This window comes from Leptonychotes weddellii, chromosome 8, assembly GCF_054177405.1.
Source record: "Leptonychotes weddellii isolate Sample4059 chromosome 8, ASM5417740v2, whole genome shotgun sequence".
Lineage (NCBI taxonomy): Eukaryota > Metazoa > Chordata > Mammalia > Carnivora > Phocidae > Leptonychotes > Leptonychotes weddellii.
This window is the reverse complement of record NC_138376.1, coordinates 72,790,740-72,803,886: the sequence shown is the minus strand read 5'-3', so window position 1 is coordinate 72,803,886 and position 13,147 is coordinate 72,790,740. Positions and strand designations below refer to the sequence as shown.

Below are 13,147 nucleotides of genomic sequence, written 5' to 3'. Positions count from 1 at the left end.
TTTCAGCTTGCGAAAATGTGTTCAATGAGTAAAACTAATGAAAGACTGACTTATTAATGTATTTTCCTCTCATAATATAAAATCTCAATATTGAACAGGCAGGACAAAATTACTGAATGGGATGCACATTCATTCCCTCAATACATACTGCGGTGAACTGACCTGTGTCCCTCCAAAATTCCTGTGTTGAAGCTCAAAGTCTCCATGTGATGGTATCTGAAGATGTGGCCTTTGGGAGGTAAGTTAGAAGAGTGGATGAGGGTGGGGCTCACGTGACAGGATTAGTGTCCTTCGTGAAGAGACACCAGCGAGCCTGCTGTCTCTGTGCCATGCAAGGACACAGCAAGGAGGCCATTGGCAAGCGGGGAAGAGGGCTCTCACCAGAACCTGACTTGGGACTTGCAGCATCCAGCACTGAGAGAAATAAATGTCTTTTGTTTAAATCACCCAGGCTGGGGCACTTTGGTATGGCCGCCCAAGCTGACAAATACACATACTGGGCTCAGTATGAAAGATGAGAAGGGAAGGAAGACACGCACAGGAGTTAGGCCTGGTAGCGGCCTTCGAGAACCCTGCCGTACTGAGGTCAGTAAGACATTCTCCAACCACATCAACCCATGAGGAAATGGATGCAAAAACAGCAGTTGGATACTTGCAGCTTCTGGAAAGCTATATCAAGGATCTGGTGTTTCTCAAAAATTGGAAGCGGAAAAAATATATTCTTAGAAAAAGAACAGTAAAATCACCATTCATGGAAAAAAAAAAAAAGGAACAAAATATCCAGAATTCTTCCTACTACCCTCATGAGAGAATAACATTCTTTAAGCCTTTGTACCTTCACTGAAGAGAGAAAAATGACTTAATTCTCATTTAGTGTAAAACTAAATGAAGACAAGGGATGACTAATAAGCATCAGTCACAGAGGACGGAGATTTAGGGCGGGAAGATGCTGGCTCTCTTCCACTCGGGTATGGTCTCGGCTTTGGAATGATTCAGAGTAAGAATTTTGGCTTTGCTTTACTAGATGATCCAAAGGTGCACACAGTAAGCAGAACAACGCCTTCAATCTGGTGAAATGATCTTTTACACTTATAAAAGCAGGAAATAAAACAAATGAAAAACAAATGAAAAAAAATAATAAAACAAATGCTCCTCTGTTTTTCCACCTCTTTATCTTGTCGTGATAAAACACTCTACCTAGAGCGCACATGTCCCTTCCCTCTCCCGTCACAGCAGTATGTCTCCTCTTTCAGGTCACGTCTTTCACATAAAAGTGCTAAACTAATGCCGCTTAATGACAAATTAATGTCCATGAATAAAAAATACACCTCTAATAGCACAGAGTAATTTGCCATTACAATATCATCATTGGACATGCCCCTGGTTTAATACGATGTATTTAATTCATAACCTAATGAGTGATATATAAAAAGAGGGAGATGAACCCTGCAATTACATTTATGTGAGTCTGTCACCTTATTTGTAAAACCTTAGAGTCATTTACATTCAAATTAGAACAAATGAGTGATTTCACAAAGTGCAGTGATAAATGACCACGGCAGCCCAAGACAAAACTGTATTTCCTGTGAACACATTAACAGTTTCCTATTATTTGTTAAAAATTACAGTGCATATTGCCCAGTGTGGTGTGAATAATGACTTTTTTACTGATTAGGTCAGAAGACTAATATATAGCAAAATAAATAATTTTTCTTCTCATTTTTTCTGATTTTTTGCTTTAAATTAACTACTTAATTCTGGTGGATTCACACTGCCACCTGCTGCCTAGGAAGAGATACTGCGTGTTCTTTCCAGAGGAGTTCAGTCACCACTTGCATGGCCTTATTTAGAAAGTGTACATGACCGTTCTTTCTTGTCAACATATTTAAATTGCATATCATACTAAAGGCTGATACTCGGCAAACAAGCAAAAACCACTTGCTAATTAAACAATAGGATATACTATTTGCTATTTGGGAGAAGTGGTACGAAATGTAAAAAGTTTTTTTTTTTTTTTTTTTTTTTTTGAAAGCTAACTACAAAAAAAGACATTTTCAGCAAAGCGTGTACAAAGCGTGTATCTCCTAATGCATCACTTTCAGGGCATACGACACAAAGTCCAGTGGCCAGCTCCACTCATCTCATGACAGGTGCATCAGCAGAGGAGAGGGTGGGGGAGGGGGTGAGTGTGTGATGTTTTCCCAACTTCTGCTCCTTGGTACAATCTGAAGGGGACTGAGAGGTCCTGCCTGCCACCTAGCCTTCTCCCCTAATGTGGCAAGTCCCAGAATGAAAGGTCACCTTAGAGGCCAGAGCACAGTGGGCTAGGAAAGGCACTAAGCCTGCAGAGGAGGCTGGGGAGGAACAAGCATGGCCTCAAAGATGAGGCTAAGGATGCTCCAGAATGGTCATCAGGGGAGCTCTTTGGTATTTCCACTGGATCAACAGCCTAGTTCTGAACTTAAGTTTCTCCATCTGTAAAAAGGAAAGAATACTCACCTGCTTTAAGGGGTTCCTTAGCAGAGGGAAAATGAGAATCACCAACCAAAACGCTTGGTATGGAGAGGCCCTTGACAAATGCTATTTCCCTACCCTGAGAAAGATAACAAAGGCTCCAGGGACTATGGTTTGGCATGGAGAAAGGCTAGAAACAAGCAGACCCCTCAGGAGGATATGAGAAACTCAGTACAATCTATAGCCAGTAGCAATGAGAGCTCCCCAAAAGGGTAAGAGCATTAGCGATAAAGAAAAGGATCAGGTCTGAGAGGTATTTGGGAGGTAGAATCAACTCAGCTTGGTAACTGATTGGATACGACCTGTGCTGAGAATCTGTGTGTTCACAAGGGCCTGCCATCCAGAGGGCCAGGGGACTAAAAATGAATAAGGTGAAGGCTCCACAGTGTAGGAGGCTAATTCAGTGGCTATCCTTGCTAACAGAGGGGCACTGCTCCTGCGGTTTGAGGCCCCTGCTCTCAGCAGCCTCCCCAAGGAAAGGCAAGAAAAAGGAGAGCACACAGTGGCCTCGAGGTGTCCCTTCCCTTTGCTGGGGGGCACCAGTGTTTACACCTGTGCAGAGGAGTTTCAGGCCAAGGTAACAGAGGATGGCCCAGAGACTCAGAGAGTGTCAACCCAGGGGTTCTCCTCAGCTATGATTGAGCGCCAGAGGACAATAGGAGGTATCAGAGCAGAGGTCTACCTTTTACAACTCTGGAAGAAAACCAAAGGAAGAGTGGTAATTTGAGAATAACAAACAGGACCAGACATCTTAGTAGGGGAGAATGCCTTCACAAACTCCTAGGTGGACAAAGTACTGAACAAGAATGGAAAATATGCTACCCTTGATTGATAGGGCATAACTTTTTATTTATTTATTTATTTTTTACTTTTTAATTTTTTTAAAGATTTTATTTATTTGAGAGGTAGAGTGAGTGAGAGAGAGAACACACAAACAGGGGCAGAGGCAGAGGGAGAAGCAGGCTCCCCTGCTGAGCAGGGAGCCTGACTCGGGGCTCAATCCCAGGACCCTGAGATCATGACCTGAGCTGAAATCAAGAGTCAGACACCCAACCGACTGAGCCACCCAGAAGCCCTGATAGGGCACTTCTAAGTATATTTTAAGCACTAAAGATTCTTCATTTTAACAAAACACATTTTTACATAACCAATAAAATGGTCCCATATGAAATTAAGAATCAGGTCAGCAATAATACCAAAACACTGTAAACAGATATAGTTACAAGACTATATCAAAATATAAAAGCAGACCAACCCAGTTTGGAAATTTTACAATCCTAAAAAAGAGAGGAAGGGAATGTATTTTCAAGAGACAGACATAATGAAGATTTCTACATACACACGGCTTGATTCTCTTATAGTCAAAGTTTTCTTCCACAATTTGGACATCTTGCAACATTGTCGATAAAAAGGAAAAATAAAGTTCCATGAAAGAACAAAATGAAAACACTGGAGAAAAGAAAGTGAGAATTTCAACCACTGATCAAGTAGGCTAATAATAAGCAAACTGTCCACAAAATATATCTGTATGCAGGCTACATTTTTCCTTCAACAAAATAATGAACTGCAAAAATTAAGTTCCAAAGTACACAAGTCACTTGGTATCTCAACAAATTCATCTGATGGGATAGGGGAAAATACCCATGAACTTCTGATGTTCATCTGCAATTCTTGTTTATAGAAATTATAGGTGTAGGTAAACACACACACACACACACACACCTGTAAATACACACCATTTTAACATGAATCACGATAACGAGCACTATAACCAAACGTTTGGCAACATACATCATTGAATATTACCTGCCATGGAAAAAGTGAATTAGGTGATGATGCTGAAGGCTCAAGTTGCAATATTTGATGTAAAAATGTCAAATAAAAGTAATTTCAATTTCACAAGTCAAACACACACCTCTGAAGTCTTGTAACCTTTCTTTGTTATTTCCATTTGCTACTTGCAGAAAGGGATTAAAAACAGCTCTCCCATACCACCCAACAATATTGAGGGGAAAACAAAGGAAAATCAGATGATAATAGTTAAACATTTACTATTAGATTAAATGTGCAGAGATAATGATACAACTTTCATATACTGTGTTTGAACTGCTCCTCAGGTGAATGTGACTGACGCTCCTCATACTATCTCGCAGGGAAGCATTGGTTCTTATTTTCCAAGGTTGCCAGGAAGACGAAATAACATGATACATGAGAAAGAGCTTGAGAAACGACCTACTGAGTGACAGAAGTCAATAATATGGCTCTATTTAGAATTAGAGAAAATGACAAGGAAGAAAATAAAATAATGGGGCAGGAAAACAAATAGGATTTTTATACTTACTAATATGTCATATGCACAAGGATAGTAAAATTAAATTGTATGGATTTGTCATTGTTAAAAATGTATTTTCACTGTTGTTATAATGTTGTAACAAATACAAGTAAAAAGTCATGCCAGTGGAGGAAATAAGAGGCTCCCAATACAGGGAATCAGTACTTAACTCCTTAAAATAAAAGCCTCACAGCCATACTGTCTGCCTAAGACGTCCTGTGTCTTCCTAATGAATGAGAAAGTTTTTATCCAAGAAGAAAAAATGGTCTTCGGAATCAGAGAGGCCTATCACTCACCAGCTCTATCACCTCAGGCAAGCTGGGTACCTTTTAAATCTCTGACTTTTCACCTATAAAAATGTGCAAAGATGTTAGGAGGACTGACCGTGAAACATTGGTGCTCAGAGGATGGGCGTTTTCTCTTCCTCCCCCTCCCAGAGCCCTTCCTGATCGTCCCAGCAAACCAGGGGAAGAATGCACAGATCACTTACCCCTTTTCCAGCACTTTTTGCATGAAAAGTTCATGTGGTACTTCATTATATATGACTGTGATATATTAGCTACTGTTGCTGAAATCTTCAGTGACTATCCAACTTTTTTGTGCATTTGGGACTGTTATTCCTGCAGCCAGACAACATTGCTTCAAATGAAGATCCTTCCCAGTGTCAACTTCCGGGGCCCCAGCAATAAACCAGGAGCGTGGTCACTGAGTTACTCTGCTGCCCCAGGGCAGCGAGGACCTGGGGTGGGCAGGGAGGTTGGGTTGGGGGTCCTGGGACAGGACAAGAGAGCTGCAGCTGCCCCCTTGGGAGCCTCTCGGCCCATGTCCTGGAGAGATTCTACCATCGCAAGCCACATCTCCCCTACTTCCATTATTCCTGTCTAGGCACAGGTCGGGGAGCAGCAGGTACAGCTAATGACTGCAGGGTGAAGGGATAGGAAGGGCTCAGTAGCAGGACGCAAGCTCACATACCTGGATGAGATAGTGGGAACATAAATTGAGAAGCTCCAACAGCTGTAGGTGACTGCCAGCAGCTAGCACATCCTGGATCACGCCCGGCTCCAACAAAATCTGTTTTGTTTTTTAATAAAAAGAAAACTATCAGTAACTCAAAAACTAATGCTTAATATGCAAATCCACTACATTTAAATTGCTGCTTAACATATGAGATGTGAATTAATACGGTACTTTATTATGGAAGTCAGTTCTTTTTTTTTTTCTGTTCTGATGGAGCTGTGGCCCTCACTCAAATAGCTGAGTTGTCACTTCCAGAACTCACTTCCTGCGTGTAAGGCTCTGCACTTAACCGCTTATTTTTTGCTGGGGGACATGAACATTTGCAAAGAATAATATAATAGTCTCCAAATTCTGCGTGTGATGGAAGTAATCTTAGAAAATCCAGAAGAACCAGATTTTATTTTTCAAAGTATATTTCACAATTTTGTAGATCACAGAAACAGCATGGTTAGCAGATATTTTAGGAAAAGGGGGCTTATGTTTCCCCTTTCAATAGGAGACCAGAGGCGCCACTACTCCATTTTATTTCTAAGTCCTACAACAGTAAACTTCACCACAAACTTTGGTTTCTCTTTTTTCTCCATCTCAGATTCTCCACTCCCTTCTATTTCAAATGGAAGATGTAGAAAAAGCATTTTCAGACTACAAGGACATCAAGAGAAGTGGAGCTTCCCAAATACACCAGTCGTATCAGTTGTGCATTTTTTTCTGGTGAAGTCCAACTTTGTGCCTACGGTTGCCAGCTCCTGAGCCACCAAACGGGGCTGCAGAAAAACACAAGACCACGCTGATTGGATTCCCTCTACACACATGACTGCCAGGCACAGGGAGGCCTTCAGGGATGCTCTGCCGTCCCAACCCAGCTCCAAGCCCAGTGGTTCCCAAAGTCCAGTCTCGGGACCAGCAGCAGCAGCAGCACCTGGGAATCTGTCACAATTGCAAATTCTTGGATGTCTCCCCAGATCTAAATGAATCGGAAACTTTCCGGGTGAGGCCCAGCAACGAGTGTTATAACAAGGCCCCTGGTGGTTCTGGTGCACAGGGAAGCCTGAGAAACCCTGGTGTGATCAATTCACTCTACTTCTTCCCTTATACTCCTTTCTCCTCAAGCCTCCCCCTCCTCCTTTCTCTCCTTACTCTAACCCCATGATCTTCTAAAGCCTCCCACCACCAAATCTACCAAGCCATCTACCCATATTTCTATCAGTACATTTGGCTTTACCCAACACTCCATTTGTGCAGGAGATCTCAACCCTTCTGCCAGCAATTGTCCCCTCACTTACCACAGCGTTATCTGTTCTCTTTCTCCTCTTGATAACTCCCATCAGCATAAAAATATTCCTTGACAGCTCCTATCTTAAGAAATAAAAATCCCCTCCCTTGACCCCAGAGCTCCTTCCATGCCCTCCTTCACAGCAAAGTTCCTCAGGAAAGTTGTCCACATAAAACACCACTACTTGCTCTACTCTGTTCTCCCTGGAACCCACTCCTATTGAGTTTTGTTCTTAATGTTCCTCTAAAAATGTTCTCATCAAGGTCACCAATGACCTCCAAATCCGATGGCCAAATCCAATAGCCATTTCTCAACATTTAATCTTACTCAAGCCAATAGCAGTTAGCAAAGTCGATGTCCCTCCTGCTGGAACAATCTCTTCCCTTGCCTCTGTGATAGCACTCCCTCTCATGGCTTCTTCTACTTCACTAACCACTCCCTCTCCATCTCCTTCCCAACTGGTAAGCTTTGGGGACATCCAGAACTCAGTCCCCAGATCTCTCCTTTCCTCTCTCCACTCATCCCACAGATGATCTCATGGAATCCCATGACTTTAAAACTACCTATACTACTCATTACACTCAGGTTTTTTTTCTTTAGCCTCAACCTCACCTTTGAACTCCAGACTTTTATTTCCAACTGCCTATCTCCACTTGGATATCAATGGGCAGCTCTAACTGAACATGCCCCAAACTGATCTCTTGATCCTCTCTACCAACCACCAAACCTGCTCTTATCCCAATCCTACCATCTCAGCAAACAGCAACTGCTGGTTGTTGAGGCTACAACCCCAGACAATTCCTGACTCCTCTTGTTCTCCTTATACCTCACATCAGCAATCATCAGCAACCTCTACTGGCTCTATCTTCCAAATAGTTTCAGAATCCAATCACCACTCAGTACTACCCTCATCACCATCATGCTTGTTTATGCCACAGTCTTCCTAGAATCGCCTCCTAACTGGTCTAACTGCTTTCTCGTCCACCCCCTCATAGTGTTTTTAATAATACCAATCGAAATGATCTTTTAAAGGCATCAGTGAAATTATGTCACTCTCTTATGCAGACCTCTCCAGGGACTTTGTATCTCATTGAAAAGAAATCCAATCTTCACTGTAACATAAAAGTTTCTGTGAATACCCTGAGCACCTTCGTGTCTACAACTAGCTGCTATTTTCTCTGCCTGGGTCACTCTTCCTCAAGATACCAGCATGGCTCACTCATTCATGTCCTCTGCTCAAACCGCTGCTCAGATATCCTCTTACCTGAGAGGCCTTGTCTGGCCATCCTCGGTAAAACAGTACCTCACTCCCCATCACCCTCATTCCCTATCTCCTTTCTTTGCTTTATTCTTCCTAGTACTTACCACCTCTCGACATTGTACATATTGATCTATGTGATTATTTTCTGTTTCTCCACCCACAGGATAGAAGATTCAGGAGGGCAGGGACTTGGCCTATCCTATACCCCCAGCACGCAGAATAATGCCCAACACATAGCTTTCACTCCATAATGATGAATTGATTCTAATAAATTATTGGTGAATTAATTTATCTCTAGATGGATTTTTCAAATTCAGAATTACTTTCATTGATTAGGAAAGGGATTATAAATTATATATATATATATTTAAGATTTTTATTCATTTATTTGTCAGAGAGAGAGAGCACAAGCAGGGGAAGTGGCAGGCAGAGGGGAAAGCAGGCTCCCCGCTGAGCAGGGAGCCTGATGCGGGGCTCGATCCCGGGACCCCGGGATCATGACCTGAGCCAAAGGCACATGATGCTTAACCGACTGAGCCACCCAGGTGCCCCTATATAAATTACATTCTGAACTACTAACGAAGTGAAAAAGTTAAGCACGTGTGGCAAAAATACCTACACTCATCTCATTTGCAAAATTCTTTATAGCTCCTTTCCCATCTAGTCAGAAGGAGAAATCTGAATTTCTCTGGCTCCTCAAGGAGAGAGGCTTTGACTGACATTCAGGAAATTACTGCAGCTCCCCTCACAGAAGCAAGGATGTAGTATATTCTTGCAGAAGAGGCATGGCCTAAGGCACAGAACAGGGACTAGATGGATTAGAAAGGTTAGTCTGAGCCTTTAAATCCTGTCAGTTGCGCTTACTTCACACAACTGGCATTCACGATAACCTCCAAGGCTCGGTAATGCCAAACACAAAGACACATACCACAGACAGAGAAGATGAATATTCCAGAGCATGTGTAACACGTCCGGTGGGCTCACTCCGGGAAACCCTCGCAGGAGATACCCGGACCAGGATTGTTTTTGCCTTTGTTTCTTGTTTTTTGTTCTGTAGTTTTTTCTTCTCTCATTATAACATAAGTTTTTCTAGAAGATGCTTTGGCACAGGAAATCCCTAAGTGCACTGAAAGGACATAGTTTGGAAAGAAAAAAAAAGAGAGAGGGAGAGACAAAGGGAGAGAGAAACCAAACAAACAAAAAGCAAACCATACCAGGACAGCTGGGTCTCACTTATGGAAACAGAACGAGTGTTGGCAAAGCCCTGCTTGCACTGGAGTCTTTCAGATTGAGCTCTGTTATCTTTGGTGACTGGTTGTTCTACTATATTCTTCCAGAGAATTTGTGTTTGGGCAGGAATACAAAGAAAGGTTTGATCTCCTCACAGTTTCCAGTACGGTGAATGCGCCCATCACCCGCCTGGAAGAACTGGCCGAAAATAGCCTTCTGCAGAAGGAGGGGATCGCAAACTCACCCATTTGCGGAGGAAAACTAAGGCGGCTAAGTTTAAGTGCTGCAAAGCACATGCTGGTTACATTTAGGCCTTTCAGAATCATGTACCCATCAACATCTGGTCCGGCACTCCAAGCAGGACAGATGGGAGGAAGGGTCACTGAGGACCACCGACGGGAAGGGCCACGTCGCTCACCTGCTTGGGTGGAAGCAGAGATGGGGCTTCTTCAGATTGGACGAAGGAATTTTGATGCAGTCTTGGTGGGGGGTGTGAATGCCTCTTGTTGACAGGTCATGTGGATGGAATATTTTCTCCCTGTCACCCACTCACACCTGACATCTGGAGGGCAGAATACAGGATGCTGACCTGGAAAGAGGGGAGCCGGACAGTGCTGGCTGGGGAGGTGACGATCTCATTCTGGAACCTCTCCAGCAGTTGGTGGCAAGCTAGATCACATGAACTAAGGTCCACATCTGGCTCCTACCCCAAATGCTGAGACTCAGTCCTCGTTTTGATCAACTGGGGATAAGAACTCATTAGCGGCTATGGTCAGGGAGACATGGGTGGTCTGACAAACTTTTAATAGAAGTGAAAGCCGCAGCTGCAGCAGAGGGTGGTGGTCTCTAAAGATACCAGTGAGAGTTCTTACCTCAGCATTCAGTCATGAGGTTTGTCCAGTTGGCCCCCTGGAAGGAGGCACTCTTGAAAACTCAGTCCAGATGTGTCCCCCAGCCACTAATCTAAGCAGCGTTGGAAGCAGAGAGCTGAATTTGCACAATCTCTAATGAAAGCCCTCCAAACTGGAATGAGATTGGGACTCCTGGTCCCAATACCCTCAGGCAGGACATGGGGCCACAAAACTGAAAGAGGAGAGTGGAGGAAGCATGATGAGATGGGCGATCCCCCTCAGCCCAGACTCACCCAGCCAGGCTCTGGGAGGGTGGAGTCAGCCTGACGCAGCGCACAATCCCCAGTGGGTCCCGGGGTTTCCTTCTTCACTCCTCCTCCCACATCACCAAGCATCCACCCTCTTAATTCTGTCTTCTTGTTCTTTTTCTTCTCTTTATTTTCTCTCTAACTTTTAACTTGCTTCTTGGATTAGCTACTGGTAGGGACTGCCTTTAATAACCATGGCAAGTCTCAGCATGACCTTTTATTTTTTTCCCTTTTTTTTTGAGAGAGAGAGAGAGAAGAAGAGGGAGAGAGAGAGAGAAGAGAGAATCTTAAGCAGGCTCCACACCCAGCGTGGAGCCTGACGCGGGGCTCAATCTCACGACCCTGAGACCATGACCCAAGCCAAAATCAAGAGTCAGATGCTTAACGGACTGAACCACCCCAGATGCCCCTCAGTGTGACCTTTTTTCCCGCCTTATGAACTGATGTGTTAGCATCTTTAGGAAATTTTGTATCTCGGTTCTTCAAATCTTTCTTCTTCATTTCTTCCTTACGAGACTTTTAAGTCACTTACTTCTAGATGTGTAGATGGGGTAGCCTGAAGGAGTTGAGCATGTGAAAGCCAGACAATTAAGATCTCCACCAAACATATAACTGTGCACACAGAAGCATAAGGACTCTGGCTAGCATTGCTACAACTGCAAATTAGATAGGCTTAATACTATTGATAAGAACAAATGAGCACATTTTTCTTGCTTTCATGCTTTGTTTCTTTGTTTTTTTTTTCCTGTATAGTATAGTGAAATGGCAAATTACTACAATTTTGAACGTCTAAATCATCACGTAAATTGAATACAACTATGCAAATAACTTTCAAATGATCAAATATTTAAGACACATAAATAAAATCATTTACATAAAGCTTTTCAAGAGACTTCTTATAGACAGAATATGAATCATAAGTTCTAGCTATGAGAAACTGCCATCAATTTAGATTTTGTTTCAAAGCCGTTAGACTAAGGATTTCCTATCCACCAGGTGGCGCCTATGTTTAAAGCAAAATTATTTTCTAAATTACTCCGGTATTGTAGCCCTATTGCTGACACCTTAAGTTTATTTTTGAGAATGAACAAAATAATTCAAGTAAGGATAATAAAACATACGAATTCTACTTTCTAAATGTCTCTATTATTTGGGGGAAATGTTCATAAATTTTTGTTGAAGTGCTCCATCTGAGGAATACTGTTTAGAATTCAGTAGCTCTCCATAAACCATACCTCCCCAATTTCTGGATATAGCTCAAAATTTGTGTCCTTGTATTAAGAAACTATCATGATATGGCCACAACCTACTTTTTTAAAAAATATTTTTTTATTTATTTGAGAGAGAGAGAGAGAGAGATCACCAGCAAGGGGGAAGGGCAGAGGGAGAAGGGGACTCCGTGCTGAGCAGGGAGCCCGATGCGGGACTTGATCCCTGGACCCTGAGATCATGACCCAAGCTGAAGGCAGGTGCTTAACCAACTGAGCCACCCAGGTGCCCACACAACCTACTTTTTAAAACTTATTTCCAATTGTGCAACCTTTGGTCCCTTTACTAAAACCAAAGCCCACTGCTCTCCACACTGAAGCAGTACTCTTTTCTCCTTGAATGCCCTCCTGACTTCTTCAGTCTCCCTATTTCAAAATCCTACTCATTCAAGATGTAACTCTAAGTTCATTACCTATACAAAGCTTTGCAAGATCTTCCCTCACCCCAACCTCCACCTGGGATTAATCTCCTGGACTCCCAACTACCATAGATGCATAGTGAACTAAGTCCATGGGATCTAGGTCACACTGCCTGATTTCAAATCCTGGCTCCGATACTTGCTGGCAGAATGAGATCAGGAAAACCATTCAATTCTACATGCCTCAGTGTCCTCATCTATACAATGAAAATAATATTTATATCAAAAGATGGTCTTAAGGACTGAGAAAATGCATATGTATCATTACAACTGTGTATGGCTATATGTCAACAAAATGGCTTTAAACAAGTATGGGACTTACTTTTCTCACAAAATGGATTAGGCGGCTTGGAGTGCCAACAAACCAGACTTCTTGTATTTTCCTATTTGGCCAATCTTAGCCCATGGTTTCATGGTCACAAAGTGGCTACTATACCTCCAGGCATTGCATTTGCATTCAAAGCATAAAGAAAAGAGAGGGCAAAAACCAAACCCGTAGCTGGAAAAGAACCTGGGAAATCGAATTTTTACAGTTACATGCACTATTGTGCCAAATCAAATTGTTATTTTCTATAAAGAAAAAAGAGGGAACAGATACTGTGTAGGCAACCAGAGTGCAGGTCATGACTCTTAGCACAGAATCTATTTATGGTAAATCAGCGATAAATGCCAAC

At 42.6% G+C, this 13,147-nt stretch overlaps 1 protein-coding gene across 5 annotated transcripts in view; it reads right to left on the bottom strand.

Moving 5' to 3' along the window:
• KLHL32 (kelch like family member 32) overlaps nucleotides 1–13,147 on the bottom strand; it is a 161,874-nt gene that overhangs the window by 75,769 nt on the left and 72,958 nt on the right. For all 5 annotated transcript variants that reach the window (XR_014147818.1, XM_081828680.1, XM_081828681.1 and 2 more), the window contains exon 4: nucleotides 5,819–5,917. Coding sequence is in view for 4 of the 5 variants with exons in the window: in XM_081828680.1 (XP_081684806.1) it covers nucleotides 5,819–5,917 (99 nt within the window). In the remaining variant the exon portion in view is untranslated. The remainder of the gene's footprint in view (nucleotides 1–5,818; nucleotides 5,918–13,147) is intronic.